The following is an 18,290-nucleotide window of genomic DNA, read 5'->3' on the forward strand; positions in this document are numbered from 1 at the left end:
ATTGTATGCAACATGCTTGGCTCGTTGGAATCAATTTTGCAATGCACACAATACCCCTCGTTTACTGTGTTCGCGTACTGTCGTAACTTTTTGGCCTCTTTAATTACACTGTTAGCTTTGAATTTGAACAAGCAGGTTATACTTGAGTGCGGAAATTTTTTAAGATTCTCCGTCACATCGAATCTTTATCTTTAGACGTATGCATAGAATATTAAATATAGACAAAAATAAAAATTAATTATATAGTTTGGTCGAAAATGACGAGACAAATTTTTTAAGTCTAGTTAGTCCATAGTTAGACAATAATTACCAGTAGTTCCTAGAAACTGCTACTATGTCCTTCGGAAACTAAACAAGACCTTATAAGAAAAACTAATTTTAATGAAAAACCGAAGAGAGAGACAGTAGTTCCTAGAAACTGCTACTATGTCCTTCGGAGGAGCCCGGATAAGTTCTGCCGAACATCCCGTAAATGTGCTTGGCTGCTTCTTTGAGCATTCGGATCTAATATTCCCAAAAAAGAAAGAAATAAAGAAAAAAAATGGAGACAGGCCCAACGGCCACCGCTAATGCCGCCTCCTGCCTTTAAATACGTCTCTCACCTCCCATCCTCCTCTCCTCTCCTTGCACAGCAGTCCATTCCATCCCGTCATTCCCAGAAAGACAAGGCCAAGATCGCCAGCGCGCGGTTTCCAAAACGAGAAAAGGAACAGGGGCGAGATCGATGAGGAGTGGCCAGTCGTCGCCGGTGGAGTCAAGCGATGGAGCATGTCTACATGGCGACGATGCCACGGGCGCGAGCTCCAATTCCAAGAAGCTGTGGCGCGGGATGCAAGCCGTCTACCTCGTCCTTGTCAAGAAGCACCAGCCGAAGCTCGCCGCGCTCGGCGTCCACCTGCACAGCCTCCTCTCCAGCAGCAAACGCCGCGGTCACCGCCGCAGCAGACTCGCCGCGCTGGAGCGGGAGCAGAACCCCGCGCTGATGTACCTTTCGTGCCGGTCCATGGACCCCGCCGCCGCGGTGGTCCACCCGTACCCGCGCGGCCACGGCCACGGCCACCGCCGTGCGTCGTCGAGGCACGCGGCCCCGTCCTCGCTGTCGTGCCGGTCCATGGACCCCGCCGCCGCCGTGTGCAGGTACCAGTACCGTCCCCGCGAGGTGGAGTTCAGCTGCAAGAGCACGCCAATGCACAAGCGCCGGCGCGAGGATAAGCGCCGCCGACGCCTGCAGCAGAGCCGCGCTGCCCTCGCCGACCAGGGACAAGACCATGATCACCCGTCGTCGGCCGCGGCGGTGACGAGGCTGTTCGCGCTCATGGACGTCGAGGAGGTGGCCGAGGGCGAGGAGGCGGACGTCGTCGTCGGCTACGATGACGGCGATCTGGACCCGGACCTGGATGCCGCGGCGACGTGGCCAGCGCTGGCGGCGGTGGGGTACGCTCCGCGGCCGGTGCGGATCACGGACTCGCCGTACCTGGCGAGGGAGGAGGACAACGAGGGGCTGAAAAGCGCGGTGGACAGGCGCGCCGACGAGTTCATCATGTGGTTCCACGAGCAGCTGCGCACGCAGCAGCAGCAGCGCAGCACGCGCAACTGGATCAGATAAGGTAGTGACGCAGATCGAAGCAGACCATCGCCTCTACTAGCAGTATTATGATCTTGTGAATAGTTCATGCATGCATCAATGGCATGGATTACGTATTTAGATAAGGAAGGGTACACATTTCTTGGAGATGCGCACTCATGAAACATTTTCATACGGTAGTAGTACTTTTAATTTTTTTTTGACAGTTTTTGATGTATACGAATTGCAGTGCTTGATTTTTGTTACCTTGAAGGCTTGAACATGACACTCCCTGGACTGCTAGACTTGCTACTTCAGTTTTACTTTTACATGTCCCTAGGTGAGGGCTAAGATTGATCAGTGAGCTAGGGCTAGGGTAGCTTGCTGGTTTTTGACTTGTGCTACATAATAACTGAAACCGAAAGGTTTGCACCTGTGTTTCCTTCCGGTGTTGTGGAAGAAAATCGCACTTTGCAGTCAATTTTGGCCTATAAATGTTGATGCTACAGCAGTGACATCAGGCCTAAGGAAGTTGTGCATGCTTTTCTGAATGAAAGCGTGCTTCGGAATTCTGGATTAACTGCGTCGATAGGATTGATGCTGCTGCATTCACCGAGTTGCCGTCCAAAATTTGCACTGAACTTGTGTGGACTTCAGGGTAATCAATCACGTATGTTGATGCGACACCACATATTATAACAGAAGTAACGATGATACTCCTGCTCATAGTATACCAAGCTACTCCCTCCTCTGATCCCAAAAAGAAAACATGCATGTCACCCGGTCTAAGATTCAAAATCTGTCCATATCTGCACATATCTTCCCTGATCTGGAGACAGTGATGTACATGATCTGTTATCACCTACTCCTACTCCTAGTACTAAAATCTGAATGTATACTTTAATTTGTCAGGTAAATGGTACCACGCATGAACGAGGATAGCATGTACTGTATCTTTTTCTCATGGCAAACATCAGTAGGATGAAATGATGGCCAATCATGATCTGGTATTTACACTTCTACAGCAAGCGACAGCATGTGTTTCTGCTGAAAGGAAGTCACTGTCTCTGTAGATTATTTTCCGATCTGCGATTCCTAACCAGTGCAGTGCAGTTCATATATACACTAACATTTCCGTGGCAATTTCGTAAGAAGTTTATCTCCGTTGCCTTCCCTGATTCATGACGAGTTGAAAGTTGACGGCATAATGGCCGTGCTTCATTTGTTTGCTCCTTCATGAAGAAATGAAGGAGCTGCTAGCTGCCTTTTTTTTTTGGTTGAAATAAGTGTTGGGGATGAGATGAACGTCTCAATTCCGTACCTCTAAACATGAACTGATAGCAATTGCGTTAAACTAAAAAAAATGCACTCACTATTGCGCTGAATCTCTAGCACATATCTCTGCTTGTAACATTTCTGCTTGTATGCTGTTGTCCAGCACCTGTTTGTTTATAGGATTTGTCCACTGCCTGATGACTAAACAGCAATTTCAACAGGGAAATTGCTTCGCGAACAGATGGAGGTTTCCGTGACCGGCTTCCCCACTCTTCACACTGGGAAATTGCTTGCCCAGGTTCCGAGTCTGCTGCGTAGTCTAGCAGTTAGTTTCTGACGTTGAAGCTGATGGCGAGTCCTCGCTCCTCTCTTTGAGAGCCTATCAGAATTCATTCCGAGCTTATCACGAAGGAGACGAGATTTAACTCTGATGGTTCTGCCGGACCTACGGTATCACCTGCAGAAGCAAACTGCAAAGCGATCGTTTCAATCCCGTCCATCGCAAGGACCACAGCCCACATGGAGGAAGGGAGGGAGACATCGAGTAGACTATCACCAGCACTTGGCTATGCCCTCTCAACTAGCTGGAGCAAAGCACTGGCCACCTGGCGATAAGAATGAAATTTCAGAAACTTTGAAAATGTCGAGTGAAATTCAATTATTTTTCTTAAAAAAACAGTATCATTTTACTAGAACACACTGCAATACTCTGTCACAGAAGTAGAGCAGCGCAAGATGGCGGACTGAAAGCGAGCGAGTTACCTATATATAGTGGTTGCGTCGGGCGTAGGAGTAAAGAAATTGAACAAACTTGGAGAAATTTAGGAGTTGGAGAGTGTTATGGACACCCATTTTAAGGCAGTTGGGTGTTCGGACTCAAAGTCCGATCGAGAAAAAAGGCAGTTGGGTGTTATTTTAGGGTGGAAGATGAATTCAATCAAAAAATTTCGACCAATAAAAAAAATGTAGACATCAGCGAAAAATGCGATATTTCGAGAATTTCAACGATATTTTGCTGAAATTGTGAACCCTGCTGGCCATTGGCCACAAGTCGCGTCAACCATCGCCGCCGGGTGAATTGCCGCGAAATCATTGTCGTTATAGCTATCGCCCGCTAGGCCGCTACCATTTATTTCGTTTCAGAGACGCAACACGAAAGTTCAGGCATCGTTCAACCTTGGCTCCTGAGCGCGCGGCCACCGGCCAGCAGCAGCAAGGTCGTCCTCGTCCCGGCGGAAACCGCGACAGGCCGGCTTGCGCGGACGCGAACGGCCGGCGCGGGCGTCCACCCGGCCGGGCCCCGCCTCCCTTCGATCGCTTGCAGGAGTTGGACGGGAATTGATGAGCGGAAAGGGATCGGCACGACTGGCGGTTTTACCCGCGCAAAGCGGCAGCGCAACGATCTAGCCAGCGGGCAGCGGGCGGCGCGGCGGGGTGGCCGGCGGCCTCGGGAATTCTTCCCGTCCGAACGCTCGGACGGGAACCGCTATTTCCCGCGCCGGGAGCCGAGGCGGAACGAGTGCAGGAATCGGCAGCCAGGTACGTTGCGTTAGTTTTTTTTCTTATTCCTTTTATTCTTTCCTTTTCCTTTCTTTTTCTTTCCATTTTGATTTCTCTTTTTCCTTTTCGTGATTTATTTTATTTTTATTTCTTTTATGTTTTATATAGTTATTTTTATTATTATTTTCACTTTTTATATTTTATATGTTTTTTTATTTCTTTTTATTTTTTCCTTTCTTTTCTTTCTTTTTCTTATTATTTTTATTTCCTTTTTTCACTTTATCTTTCACTTCTCATTTCTTGTTATTTTCATGCTTCTTTTTTATTTTTTATTATTTTGTGTTTTACATATTTTTTATTATTCTTTTCACTTTCTTTTATATTTTGTATGTTTCTTTTATTTCTTTTTCTTTTCATTCCTTTTTTCTTATTACTTTTATTTTTCTCTTCACTTTATCTTCTACTATTTGTTTCATGTTGTTTTTCATTACTTTATTTTATTTTTCTACGTCTCCAACACATGCGCGGTATGAATTTTTATACAACCATTGGGTTCAGTATTTTTAGATGAACTTTTATCGTAACTAGTAAGTTGTTCATTACTTTCCTTTTTTATTTCTTTTTTATTTTTCTTTTTCTTTTCTTATTTTTTATTCTGTGTTATTTTATAGTAATTAATTATTATATTTTTCATATACATATTTATTTCATATTTTCCAATATAATAATCATTTATTATTCATGTTTTATGTTTTTTCTCTTCTTTGCTATTTTTTCATTTTTATATTATTATTGTTATTACTATAATTGATTACTTTTAATTTATATTCTGCTTTTTATTTTCTATATTTCATGAGATGTTTATATGGTATAGATTTATGTTCTACGATGTTTCATGTGGTATATAATGTTATGTCCTGTGATGTTTTTATGATGTTTCTGTAATATAAATTTGATGTTTTAGATACTTTTTGTGATGTTCACATATTATAAATGTGATGTTCTATGATGTTTGTATGTCCACATGGTATAGATGTAATGTTTTATGGCGATGTCCGTACAGTATACATGTGATGTTCACGTCGTATGTAATGGTGTTCTATGATGTATTTCATGATGTTCATGTAGAATACATGTGGTGTTCTATTACGTTTTTTTGTGATGTTCTATGGTGTATCTAGTGGTGTTTACTTACTATATACGTGATGTTCTAGGTATATTTAGTGATGTTCACTTACTTTATATGTGATGTTCTATTATGTATTTAGTTGTGTTTATGGTTTATTTAATGTTGTTCCTGTAGTATATATGTGATGTTCTATTATGTTTTCTATGTTTGCACAATATACATGTGATGTTTTATGATGTATATAATGATGTTCACATAATATATATGCGATGTTCTATAATATATTTAGTGATATTTTATGGTGTATTTAATGTTGTTCACTTAGTATATGTGATATTCTAGTCTATTTAGGACGTTTAAAAAATATACGTGTTATATTCTTTTTATCTTTTCTTTATTATGTTTTCTCTTATGCTTTACTTTAAAATTTATTGTCATTTGTTTATGTTATCTGTCTATATTTATTTTTATATCATATTATCATAAATCTAAACTAGAATATTATTGTTCTAAACTGAGAACATTTTTTTATTGAAACTTAGAACACCATCTCTGCCCAATAATGTTCTATCTTTGTAAGATAAATATTCGTTAATAAAATATTATCTAAATATATCCATGTGAGATCTTATTTTGAAGAATTTATTGTAACAAAACCGTTGGTGTAATCGGAATTTAATTTTAATGATTAGTATAAAAGTTATGACTTTTTTAAATATGTTGAAGACTATTTAATGCGTCAGCCTAGTTGACGTGGAATGAGATGAGCATCGGTCAGCCTAGAAATATCTACCCACGCGCTGAGCCAAAACCTGTCACTTTCTACTATTGGCCTATACTTACTAGGCGTGAAAATCTATCCGCAAGAAAATTCGGCGGGAATTGCCGGACGCCGGACTCGGTCGGAACGGCCGGACCGCAAGAGGGCCCGGCGGCCTCGCCCTCGATCGCCCTCGAGGTGGGCAAGGGCCCGTTGCTCTCGGGCGCGTCGCGGTCGCGGTCACGGGCCAGGCCGGGCGCCGGCTCGTCTCGGGTGGGCACGCGCCGGAGCGCGGGTTCGGATGCAAAAGCGAATCGCTGGACTGACGACGGTTTGGTGCGACGTACGGTGCATGTGTGGGTGGTTAGGACATAGGAGTGTGATTAGGAAACGTGATGCTGGTTGCTGGAGCCCAAACACAAATCTTTCATTCAATAGAAATAGACGCATCTGTTGATCAGGTGACTGATGTTGATGACGCCTATCAATTCGACAGGCGGCAATCAGAAACTGCAGAGGATTAGTTTTTTTTTTATGTCACACAATGATAACTAAGTACGCCTACTTAAATGTGTTCCAGTGTTACAGTAACTAGTCTTCTTTGATCAACAGCGGATCCCGTGTTCCTGAGTGAGATGGTGATAATTGCGGAGCTAGGATAGACGGTATATATATGAGTTAAGTGTAGCTTATTTATTTAGGTTTTGTGGTGGTAACTGTCTACCTGAGTTATTAGTTGACAGCAAGACACACATTTTGTAACTCTTAATCTTGAAATCTACCGGTATAATATTTTTGAGGTTCTCATACGGAGTAGTAGGTGTGTTTACGTGAGGGTGCATATACGTGAGCACCGTGTTTATATTGTGAGTTAGCGCAAGTACGACAATGGCCTTATAGCTAAGTTAGTCAGCATTTTTGCTGACATGAAGGAGAGAAGAGAAGAAAGCTTAGCTCTTATTCTAGCATCAAGTTAAGCACGGAAGCATAGGCATATGTGGGTCCAAACAAGAGTATATGTTGAGAAGGAGTGGAAAAAGAAAATAAAATATATAGGATACAACATAATAATAAAAGACTTTCTTATAGATAAATAGGAAATAACTATTGTATGACTTGAGGGTGTACCAAATCGTCCCTTAGTCATTCTAAGGTGATGCTGGTTGCTGGAGCCCAAACACAAATCTTCCAATAGAAATTGACGCATCTGTTGAGGTGACTGATGTTGGTGACGCCTATCAATTCGACAGGCGGCAATCAGAAACTGCAGAAGATTAGATTTTTTTTTTATGTCACACAATAATAACCAAGTACGCCTACTTATTAATGTGTTCCAGTAACTAGTCTTCTTTGATCAACAGCAGATCCCGTGTTCATGAGTGAGATGGTGATAATTGCGGGGGAGCGTATGCTATGTAAACCGGCTAGCTATGCAAACTATACAAACTCTAATCAAGTCCATAGAATTCTAATTTGATGGCTTTAGATGAAACTGAGTCAATTTAGCACTTAAATCCTCCCACTAATCTCATCCTAATCATTTTTTGTAAAACAATCCCAGTAGTCGCCGTCTCCGTTACGTCCATCGCGAGTCTCCCGTCGCTCCCGTTTCGTGATACGTCGCGCCGCCTCCTACTCGCGTCGCCCCTCCCGATCGGCGCGATCCTTGCGATCTCCCTAGGGTCGCGCGGGGGGGTGGGGGGGGGGGGCAGGGATCCTTGCGGAGGGTCGTTGAAACGTGGAACAGCGATCCTTGCGAGGGCCGGTGAAACATGGAGCAACGATCCTTGCGAGGGTCGGTGAAACATGGAGCGGCAGAGATCGATCGGACACCTGCCAAGACGTCGTTGGAGTCTACCATGTGGAGTCTAGCAAGCTCGTGTATGCAATTGTTGGACGTGCATGACCCTGTAGTTCGGTTGGGCATAAATGCATTGTTCTGTTCATTGCCTGGGACATGCGGACAAATTGCGGCATGTCCCTGTTGCGAACAAACTGTGGCCTGGGGTCTGCGGACGAACTGGGTGCGGACAAATCATCATAGTGGCAGCGGTGATCATCACAGTCAGCGGGCGATCATCTGCTGGGCGGATGGGCGATCGTGTGCTGGGCGGCAGTCATTTGGACTCTGGATGGGGCGAGCGGCGGCAGTCCATCTGTCGGGGCCTGGCGGCGATCGGGAGGAGTAGGAGACGGCGCGACGTATCACGAAACGGGAGCAACGGGAAACTCGCGACGGACGTAACAGAGACGGCGGCTGCTGGGGTTGTGTTGCGAAAAAATGATTAGAATAGGATTGGTGGGAGGATTTAAGTGCTAAATTGACCTACCTTCATCTAAAGCCATCAGATTAGAATTGTGTGGACTTGATTAGAGTTTGTGTAGTTTGCATAGCTAGCCGGTTTGCATAGCATACGCTCCCTAATTGCGGAGCTAGAAATTATAAATAGACGGAGGCAGAGAAATTCGATATATGTGTGCATCGTGTTTGTATTGTGATTTAGCGTAAATACAACAATGGACTTATAGCTAAGTTAGTTAACATTTTTGCTGATGTTGAAGGAGAGAAGAGAAGAAAGAGAAGAGAGCTTGGCTCTTATTCTAGCACCAAGTTGAGCACAAAAGCATAGGCATATGTGGGTCCAAACAAAGAGTGTATGTTGAGAAGCAGTGGCGAAGCCAGAAGCTTTTGGGAGCCCGGATAATTCCTTTCCTTTTAAATTTTGGGGAGAAGCCCAGCCGGCCGCCCGGGGTAGCCGGGCGGTGGCTCTGCCAGTGTTGAGGAGTAGGAAAAATGAAAACAAAATAGGATACCACATAATAATTAAAAACTTTCATATAAATAAATAGGAGATAACTATTGTATGAATTTCTTATATGATATACCAGATCGTCGCTTAGTCATTCTCTCTCCTTACTCAACCAAATCCGACGGTTAATGTTGATACATCCGTTTTGATGGTGTTGCATTTTTAGGTGCATTTGTGGGTGTGGGTAACATAGGTCATGATTGTGGAGAAGACATTTGCTGTGTAGCTATAGATTAATTCTAGCAGGTGTATTATAGGGGTAAAGGTAAAGATGTCTCTAGACCGACATGTTTTTCTAAAATGTGTAGAATCTTCAAGGCTTATAGATTAAAATTTATTTTAAATAGATTGTGGATTCACATTTATTTAAAATTCAAACATTTTTTTCTTATGTCAGTTGATGGATATTTTTTTTGAAAATACGTATCTGTATTACTGATTAAGAAAAATATATAGTCGAGCATACGAATACAGACACATACATACTAGATATAGAGATTGTTGTGCCGTCAAAACTACACAAAAAACCCCGAAGAAAGAAAAATTTACATTGATACCTCTGGAGTCTTCGTGACTCGTGAGCCATCCGCCTTCGACTGCCTCGCCGCCGTCGCCGGAGAAGAAGTCGAACGCCACCCTGAGCTAAAGACGTCCCATCGCACGCATGCTTTGAATGGAGCCGGAATAGACACCCGTAACGAAGAACCAGTTGATGGATCATTGACACATAACATCGCTCTTTGAGAGGAAGTAGACTTTTATTAATTCATAATGTTTTGAGGTACATGTAGAATTTCTGAACACCCAAAAAACCATAAGTATCTCCCTGGTGCCAATTTACAAACACTTTTAGCAAGAGCATGAGCCTCACAATTTAAATGACATCGCTCTCTTTGTTCGTTTGGTTTGGCAATCGAGCCTTGAGCGGATGAGCTGGCGCGGCCCAACTTTGTTTCGAACAACTCTTCGTATCAGCTTCCTGGCCCAATAACACAACCCCCTCAACCCTCGTCCCCTGCCTCATTCCGCTCACGCCCCCGAGCCCCGCACGCCCCGTCGCCTGTCTTCTCCCACGACCCCAACCTAAGCCATGGAGTATGTGTTTTGATCAATTTGGTACGTGATTTTGTTTTGAACTCGATCTGCAATCTGGATCGTCGTTTACTGGGTACCAGGTCGTGTTGTGTTGCCGTTTCGGAGTCGGGCACGTCGCACGTCCTGCAGGTGTCGGACAAGTGATTTTAGTTTGAACTCGAACTGGAATCTGGATTGTCGTTTGCTGGATCCCAGATCGTGTTGTGTTGCCGTTTCGGAGTCGGGCAAGTCTGCAGGTGCTCTTGCTCGGACTTCGGGCTATATATCAGCCGGCAGGGCAAAGGTTCAAACAGTTTGCAGCAATCAACATCAACAAACATGGCGCTGACGAAGAGTTTCACGAGCCGCGCGCTCCGCATCCATCGCCTCGTGAAGCGCAACCTCGCCGCGGGCCTCCGCCACTGCTCCCGTGGCGCGGCGACCACCGCCGTACCGGCAGCAGCATCGCCGTCGTCGCCTCCGGCATTGCGCCAGCTCGGCGAGAACGCGTTCGCGGTCGACGCGGACGCCCTGCTCCTGAACCCGTCGCCGGGCGCCGCGTTCCCGCCCTACTTCCTCGCCGCCGTCGAGGCGGGCGGCTACGCCCGGGGCCTCGTCCTGCTCGCGCTCTACCCGGTCCTGCGCGCGCTGCCCCGCGGCGCGCGCACGAGGGCCATGGCCATGGTCTCCTTCTGCGGGCTCCGCCGCGACGAGGCGGCCAGGGTCGGCAGGGCCGTGCTCCCCAAGCTCTTCTCCCGGGAGGCGCCGGGCGTGCACGCCGTCGAGCCGGCGCTGCGCGCGTTGCCCAAGGAAGCGAAGGTGGTGGCCGTCAGCCAGACGTTCCCGACGGTGATGGTGGAGGCGTTCTTGAAGGAGTACGTGGGGTTCGACGCGGTGGCCGGGAGGGAGCTCAAGGGAGGCGCACGTTACCTCACCGGGGCCATGGACGAGCTTGACACGGAGAGTGTCGTTTCGCGTGTCCTGGAGCAAACCGAGAAGACGACCTCGTGCGGTTATGGCCCGAAGCCCGTTGTGTTCCACGACGGCCGGCTGGCGTTCACGCCGACGGCGGCGGCCGCGCTCGCAATGTACATCTACTTCCCATTCGGCATCGTCCTTGCCGTCATCCGCATCGCCATCTACGTCCTCCTCCCGTGGCGCGTGTCGGCCGTCGCTGCCGCGCTCACCGGCGTGAGGGTGCGCGTCATCGGGGCCACCACCACCACTTCGGCAGCGGACGACGACAGCGGCAAGCCTCGCGGCGGGCGGCTCTACGCCTGCAACCACCGCACGCTCCTCGACGCGGTTGGCATCGCCAGTGCGCTCGGGAGGCCCGTCGCCTCGGTGTCGTACAGCCTTGGCCGCCTATCGGAGGTGCTCTCCCCGATCCCGCTGCGGCGGCTGACCCGCGACCGCGAGGAGGACCGACGCCGCATGTCGTCGATGCTGGCGCGGAGCGACGTGGTCGTGTGCCCCGAGGGGACGACGTGCCGGGAGCCGTACCTACTCCGGTTCAGCCCGCTGTTCGCCGAGCTCGCCGCCGAGGTGACCCCCGTGGCGGTCGACGCGCGGACGAGCGTATTCTACGCGACGTCCACGTCGCCTCTGGCCAAGAGCTTGGACTCCGTCTACTTCCTCATGAACCCTCGACCGGAGTACAGCGTCCAGTTCTTGAAGCCGGTGAGCACCGAGGGCGGTAAGAGCAGCATAGAGGTGGCAAACGAGGTGCAGCGTGACCTCGCCTCCGCGCTCGGGTTCCAAGGGACAACTCTCACGAGGAAGGACAAGTACCTCCTCCTCGCCGGGAACGAAGGAGTAGTCAAGACCAAGTAGTACATTGATGTTCGTGCATTGCTACGGCCTGCTAGTTGTACGTTTCGATTTGAATCTATTTACTTTTTTGCGAATTTTTTTTATCCTATTTATTGGTAATAAGTGATGTACATTATATTATTATATGCGATCTTCCAATGCGTTGCTACGTTGAAGGTTAAATTGTATCTTGTTTTCTTTAATATAGGAACTCAAATCCATTTTTATATATCTATCAAATGTTTTCAATTAACTTTCAAACGCAATAGGTCACCTAAATAATGTTTTGCAATTATCAAAAGAACTGATCAACCCGTTTAGGTGACCATTTTGCTGCAATAATAACAATATAATATACTCTACAAAACCAGTTGCCCCATTTACAACAAGGAAGCACAATAGCTGTAATTATGAGTTGCAGTTTTCAACATTGGTAATTTGGAATGTAAGTATCCAGGTTATTTGTGAATTGGAATCTTCATCCAGCTCATTTTTACGATGAATAACTACGATCCTCTATCTATTTCTGATAAATAGTATCATCATAGAAGCACGTTGTCTTGCTCTTTCTAATACTAAATCCAATCTTATCGACAAAGATGTTGCACATGTCATAAAATTTGTCCTCTCTAGTTGAAATGTCATTCCAACTCTAGGAACAAATCAATAATTGAAAATTAAAGTTGTACTACATATACAGAAAATTCTCTCAAATTTGCTATTTATATATTTTGTTACCTCACCTCGTCTCATATTTGAACTGCTACGTATTTACTATATTTGCTATTCTTTTCCTTATTAATTATTATTATTATTATCATCTAAATAGAGGTAGTGTTGCCTAAATTTACTTCAGAACCTACATATTTTTTTTATTGCCTAACATCTGCTAAAGAAAAGTTAGGTTAGTTCGGTTAGAACTAAAACCAAACCAAAATAATTGTAAACCGAAACGGTTCACGTCTTTTAAGAGCCAAATTTCTTTGAGAACCGAGAAACCAAACAAAAAAACTAGGTGACCACCCCTAGGCACAAGCTCCGGGCCACAAGCAACGAGGGACCCATAATAACAAAAAATGGACACAAAGTCTACTTAGCCTCCAAACTATCGTTGGTTGTCTACTATACCCCGCTCACTTATAAAACTGGATATTTTGCCTCTTAAATTACTAAAACCCATCTAAATGAGGAAGAAAATTGATCATCTGCCACGCGTCAGCAGTTGAGTCTAGGGGCGCATAGGATGTCGAATGGACCTTGAGAAGGTTTTAAAGGTGGTTTCATTGAGGTGGCATATTATATGAGTGCTAACATGGAGGTAGTCAACAAACAATAGTAAAAAGTATAACCCCCTAGGCCCTAGTATATCAACGGTTGAGTACATCCCCCCCCCCCAACACCCATAACTATTGTAATATTGTGCTAGCCCTTAAACTCTTAAAACATTTAATAATGTTCAAATAACCCTAGATGGTTTTATAGGGTCATTTAGATATTGTATACTCTCTCCATACCTATATATAAAGAAAATCGTTTTGGACATATTTTTGGTCAAACATTGGAAATATAAATCATGAATGAATTTTAAGTTATTGAGTTTAAAAATATAAAAATCATATGAATAATAGATTTATTTTAAAAATACTTTTATAAATATATATATACCACTTTTTAATAAAAATTTTTATAAAAAAGTTAGATTTTGAAAACTATATAGTTGTCCTAAACGATTTTCTTTATAAGTATGGAGGATCCTACCACGCTAGCCAAAATATCCATACTTGCACGTATGTCCATATTTGGCCTGGTTTAGTTCGCGAAATTTTTTTGGATTTGACTATTGTAGTATTTTCGTTTTGTATTTGTCAACTATTATCCAATCATATACTAACTAAGCTTAAAAGATTCATCTCGTAAATTACAGGTAAACTGTGCAATTAATTATCTTTTTTAATCTATATTTAATACTTCATGTATGTGCCACAGGATTTAATGTGACGAAGAATCTTAAAAAATTTTAGAAACTAAACAAGACCTTTATCCTTTTCTCACAATTCTTTCTAGGTTGACTCACCACTTGATGAGCAACATCTGACATCTCTTCTCCTGCTCCACCTCCTAACACTGCGTTCAGGCACAGCGCCTGCGTCGTCATCCAGCGCATCCCACGTTCTCCCTCTGGTACGTAAAAAAGCCTCTACCTGACACGCTTGATAGGGGTCTTTTAAGGCCTTGTTTAGTTCCGAAAAGATTTCAGATTTCGGTACCGTAGCACTTTCGTTTGTTTGTGACAAATATTATCCAATTATGGACTAACTAGATCAAAAGATTCGTCTCGCGATTTACAGCTAAACTGTGTAATTAGTTTTTGCTTTCGTCTATATTTAATGCTTCATTCATGTGTCTCGATGTGACGGGAAATCTTGAAAACTTTTTGCTTTTTGGGGTGAAGTAAACAAGGCCTAAGTGTGCCATTATGAAAGCGTACTGCCTACCTGACGCGAAAACAAACTCTACCTGTCGTGCACAGGAAAAATGGTTTGCTGGTTAGAATTTTTCTTCTTTTTTATTTGACACCAGACGGCGACTGGCCGAAACAGCAACACGCAGATTATGTTTAAAGTTTTCATGTCAGGCACTAACTAAGTACACGCCCCATCACTTGTACATGTTCCACAATCAACAGTCCGGTCCCATTCTCACTATTTCATTTTCTGAAATCAGAACTGTGGTTTGTCTACGAGAAATTTCTCATGCAAAAACATGCATGGCGCCATGCCTCCGTCTTCCTGACGATGTAGTAGTCATCATCCATATATAGGGGGAGTATTCCCTCGCTTTTGCTCCTGTCGGTCATGATCAGTATCTCGGAACCGTAGGTTACCTGCTAGTCTGCTACCTTGGTGCACGCGCCATGCCTGAGACCGGTAGCTACGTACGCGGCTACTATGCCCCATCACAGGCTAACACCCATCCATCTCCATGCGCCCGTGTTCAGTTCGTCCATCACGACGTCACACGCAGTCCCCTGGTCACATGACGTCCACCGCCGCCAGCGCGCGCGGCTCGATGGGGGCAACGGCGTCCCGCTTCGTCTCGCTCCTCGCCTTCTCCCTCCTCGGTCGCCCTCGATCTACCACACTCGCCCAACGTCGTGTTTTAATTTCTTGATGGTGACCTGGCGTACGTACGTGTGCAGCGTCCATGGCGTTGATGCTGGGCTACTACAGCCCCGTGGAGCTGGCCGTCGCCCCGGGGTGCTCGCGGCTCGTGCAGGCCAGTTCAGTCTTCGTGCAAGGCATCGAGGTGAGCAGCGGCCGCACACTGCGCCGGCTCGCTCATGCTCTGACTCTGAGAGGCACTACACTGAATTTTCTTGCTCTCTGAACAAGCCTGGAGGCAACAAGTGTGTGTGCTTCGTGCGTTTTCAGGTCAGCGTGGACGCAGGGTCACAAGGGAGCGGCGGCGGTCTGGTGCTCTACGGGCTGCCTGTGGCTTCGCCGCCCGACGCGCCGACCGAGTGGCCGGAGTCCCGTCGCGTCGTCGTGCCGGCCAACTCTCACAGGGTAACGCCGCGTTGTGTCGTCGTCGTCGTTCGTCTCTGGATCTGATTGTCGCGCTCCGGTTACTGTCACGCAATGTCTCTCTGTCAGAATTCAGACTGTCTGTTGTTGTTAGGCTGGACTTCAGGTTGTTCTGCGCGTTCACAGTACCTGCTGGCTTCCGGCAAAAGCTTTCATCAGAACGTCTGCAACCAAACTAAGCGCGCGTTACTGCAACCGGCTCTATGAATCTATCTCGCCTCTGAATAGTGTTGTTTTGTTTGTATCGTGCAGCAATGGACGTATTTCCTCAACAAGGGAGCTCGACTTCAAGCCGATTACAGTGTCATGTCTGAAGATGACGTGCATCTTCCACTCTGCATCATCATTGCACAAGGTAAGGTACCGTCAGATATAAACTCAAGGCGTGGTTGGTCCCTAACGAAAAGGAGGGAAGAAGATGTGCCGAAGGGTTTGCATCGTATCACGAAATTTATCATAACTGCAAGATACCATCATCTTCCTTTTACTTTGGAAAATTCTGGTTGTGTGATCTTTGGCTCTGGCTCCACAGGCAAGGAAAGCTTCATTCGGTGGACTGAGATGCCATCAGTCCATAACAGTAACAGCACATTATTTTGGGGCTTGGTGCAGGGTTAGTACTATAATATATCAACTAAAAGAACCAGTTCAGTGAAATTCTGAATGCTAATGCTGTCAGACTGTCTGACCACAGGAAATGGAACAGTTGAGCAGACCGTCAATCTCTCCTCTGAGTACTACATTGCCGTGCGCAACCTAAACAATCATCACGACACGACGGTAAATTAAGTAGCCATCTTGAAAGCCTGGTGGAGTTCCTGAAGGTTTCATCCGGCATTTGTTCTGAAAGTTTCATCCGGCAGGTGCAGCTGGAATTCAGAATCAGGGCCTTGCTCTACAACACCAGCGGAGCAGATTACAGATGCTCACCGGGACCGGGTCACGCTATCTGCACCTACAGATTGCCATTTCTAGGACGGAATGTCGCAGTCCTGTTGTCCGGCCACACAGAGGTAAACTCCACATTCTTGTGATCGTCAGGTAAATTCCTTGTCTGCGTTAATTGCACTCACTGATGTAACAATTCTTCAGAGACTGAATTCTGATGCACAGCACGTGAAGCTGTCATACGAACCTCGCTGGACGGTGTACGTGGTTGGATCAGGTACGCTGTAAAAATGTTCACACGCCCTCTGATTACAAGCAAAGCAAACAACACAGTTCGTCGCATCTGCCTTTGCAGTCGTCTTGGCTCTTGTGCTGCTGCTCTTGTACGAGATACTGGACCAGCTGTTCGGTCCCTGCACCGGAGGCGGTGGCGGCGCGGACCTGAGAAGGCCACTGCTGGCGGGCAAAGAGGACGACGGCGCGAGCCTGGGCTCGTCGTACGACTCCGTCTCGCACGATGGCAGCGACGACCGGGAGCCGGAGGAGAGGGGCGAGGGCGGCGGCGGATGCGTGCTCTGCTGCGACGCCCCGAAGGACTGCTTCTTCCTCCCGTGCGGGCATTCTGCCACCTGCTACGCGTGCGGTGCCAGGTAAAGCCTCGGGCTTGCCATGAACCATGATGGTCAAAGAAATGATGAAGTGGGTAAATCTTAAACGGGCGCAAAACGATGGTGTTTTTGGTGGTGCAGAGTCGTGGAGGAAAATGGTGGCTGCCCATTCTGCAGAAGGAAGCTCAAGAAAGTGAGGAGGATCTTCACTGTATGACCAAACTGACTGATCACCAGTGTTGCTACTGCCAAAAACAAAAGAAAAAAAAAAAAAGACCAAACTGACTGATCACTAGTGTGTTGCACTGCTGCACTGTCAAAAACAAAAACAACGCCCACCGTGGGGCTCGAACCCACGACCACAAGGTTAAGAGCCTTGCGCTCTACCGACTGAGCTAGACGGGCTTTGTGAGTGTGCGAGCAGAATGTAATAAATATTTTAATACTATTATTAGCAAAAATGATTAATGTGAGGCTAGGTTTGGCCAGCCTAAAACCACCTGTTTTCCTAATTCCTGAGATAAAATATGTGCGTGAGTATGATACCTACAAAGTATAGCATTTATATAGGTTGAACGATGTGTCTAAAAACATGTTCGAAAGAAACCAAAACAAGTTAAACTTCTAAAAGTTTAATCACATTTATAAAAATAAATAAATCGATCAAAATATATTTTATAGTGCATCTAATAAATCTTGTTTATGTTGTACATTTCCGCATTTCTCTAAAAACTCAGAAGGTCTATCAAAATATGTTTCATGCTATACAATAAATGATTTTTTAAAAATATGTTTCATCCTATACAATAAATGATATACTTTTTAATACCAATACAGATGTAAAAAAAAATACAAGCACTCACCACACCTTATCCATATGAGCACACCTGAACAACTCCGATCAACTAAGATGACTAACAAAGGACGTTGCGTGGGTATTCTTGAGAATAACCAATATTTTTGCTAAAACATTGTGTATATATATCAAGTAGGCACATGTGTATATGTTAGTTGCATTTTATTTTCGTCATTTTCTTTTTCATCTTTTTATCAAAAAAATGTAACTTACCGGCCTCTCCTCCAACCACACTCCATCCAAATTGTCATCCAACGGTTACCTAATCTTTCTCAGCTCCCAATCGCACATGAGTACATATCACTCCTAATCCTAAACCCCATCCTTCTAGAACAAGAGGATGGGGTTTTGTTATAAGGAATGCAAATGGAGAAGTGCTTGCATCTAGAGCTGGAAATATCTCCTTTTGCAGCATCAGTGATTCATACTG

General features: G+C 45.5%; 3 protein-coding genes and 1 non-coding gene across 4 annotated transcripts; 3 read left to right on the forward strand and 1 right to left on the reverse strand.

Moving 5' to 3' along the window:
• On the forward strand, nt 608-1,881 carry LOC8068944. Its single transcript, XM_002440052.2, has one exon. The coding sequence runs from the start codon at nt 725-727 to the stop codon at nt 1,604-1,606; it is 882 nt and encodes a 293-aa protein (XP_002440097.1). The 5' UTR covers nt 608-724; the 3' UTR covers nt 1,607-1,881.
• On the forward strand, nt 10,452-12,008 carry LOC8082995 (glycerol-3-phosphate acyltransferase 1). Its single transcript, XM_002440053.2, has one exon. It carries the CDS (start codon nt 10,452-10,454, stop codon nt 11,943-11,945), a length of 1,494 nt encoding a protein of 497 aa, XP_002440098.1. The 3' UTR covers nt 11,946-12,008.
• On the forward strand, nt 15,767-17,417 carry LOC8082996. Its single transcript, XM_021446915.1, has 7 exons — nt 15,767-15,863; nt 16,041-16,121; nt 16,203-16,288; nt 16,372-16,521; nt 16,601-16,673; nt 16,752-17,046; nt 17,146-17,417. The coding sequence occupies exons 1-7, from the start codon at nt 15,815-15,817 to the stop codon at nt 17,219-17,221; spliced, it is 810 nt and encodes a 269-aa protein (XP_021302590.1). The 5' UTR covers nt 15,767-15,814; the 3' UTR covers nt 17,222-17,417.
• Nucleotides 17,337-17,409, reverse strand: TRNAK-CUU. The gene has a single exon. It is a non-coding gene; the product is annotated as a tRNA-Lys (tRNA).

This window comes from Sorghum bicolor, chromosome 9 (assembly GCF_000003195.3).
Source record: "Sorghum bicolor cultivar BTx623 chromosome 9, Sorghum_bicolor_NCBIv3, whole genome shotgun sequence".
NCBI lineage: Eukaryota > Viridiplantae > Streptophyta > Magnoliopsida > Poales > Poaceae > Sorghum > Sorghum bicolor.

What these genes read in the sequence shown, in the direction of transcription:
- LOC8068944 (XM_002440052.2), top strand. Translation starts at nt 725, where the DNA reads ATGAGGAGTGGCCAGTCGTCGCCGGTGGAGTCAAGCGATGGAGCATGT.
- LOC8082996 (XM_021446915.1), top strand. Translation starts at nt 15,815, where the DNA reads ATGTCTGAAGATGACGTGCATCTTCCACTCTGCATCATCATTGCACAA. An exon ending in ATTTTGGGGCTTGGTGCAGG is followed by an intron (nt 16,122 to 16,202) that starts GTTAGTACTATA and finishes GTCTGACCACAG; the next exon opens with GAAATGGAACAGTTGAGCAG. An exon ending in TGTTGTCCGGCCACACAGAG is followed by an intron (nt 16,522 to 16,600) that starts GTAAACTCCACA and finishes ACAATTCTTCAG; the next exon opens with AGACTGAATTCTGATGCACA.
- LOC8082995 (XM_002440053.2), top strand. Translation starts at nt 10,452, where the DNA reads ATGGCGCTGACGAAGAGTTTCACGAGCCGCGCGCTCCGCATCCATCGC.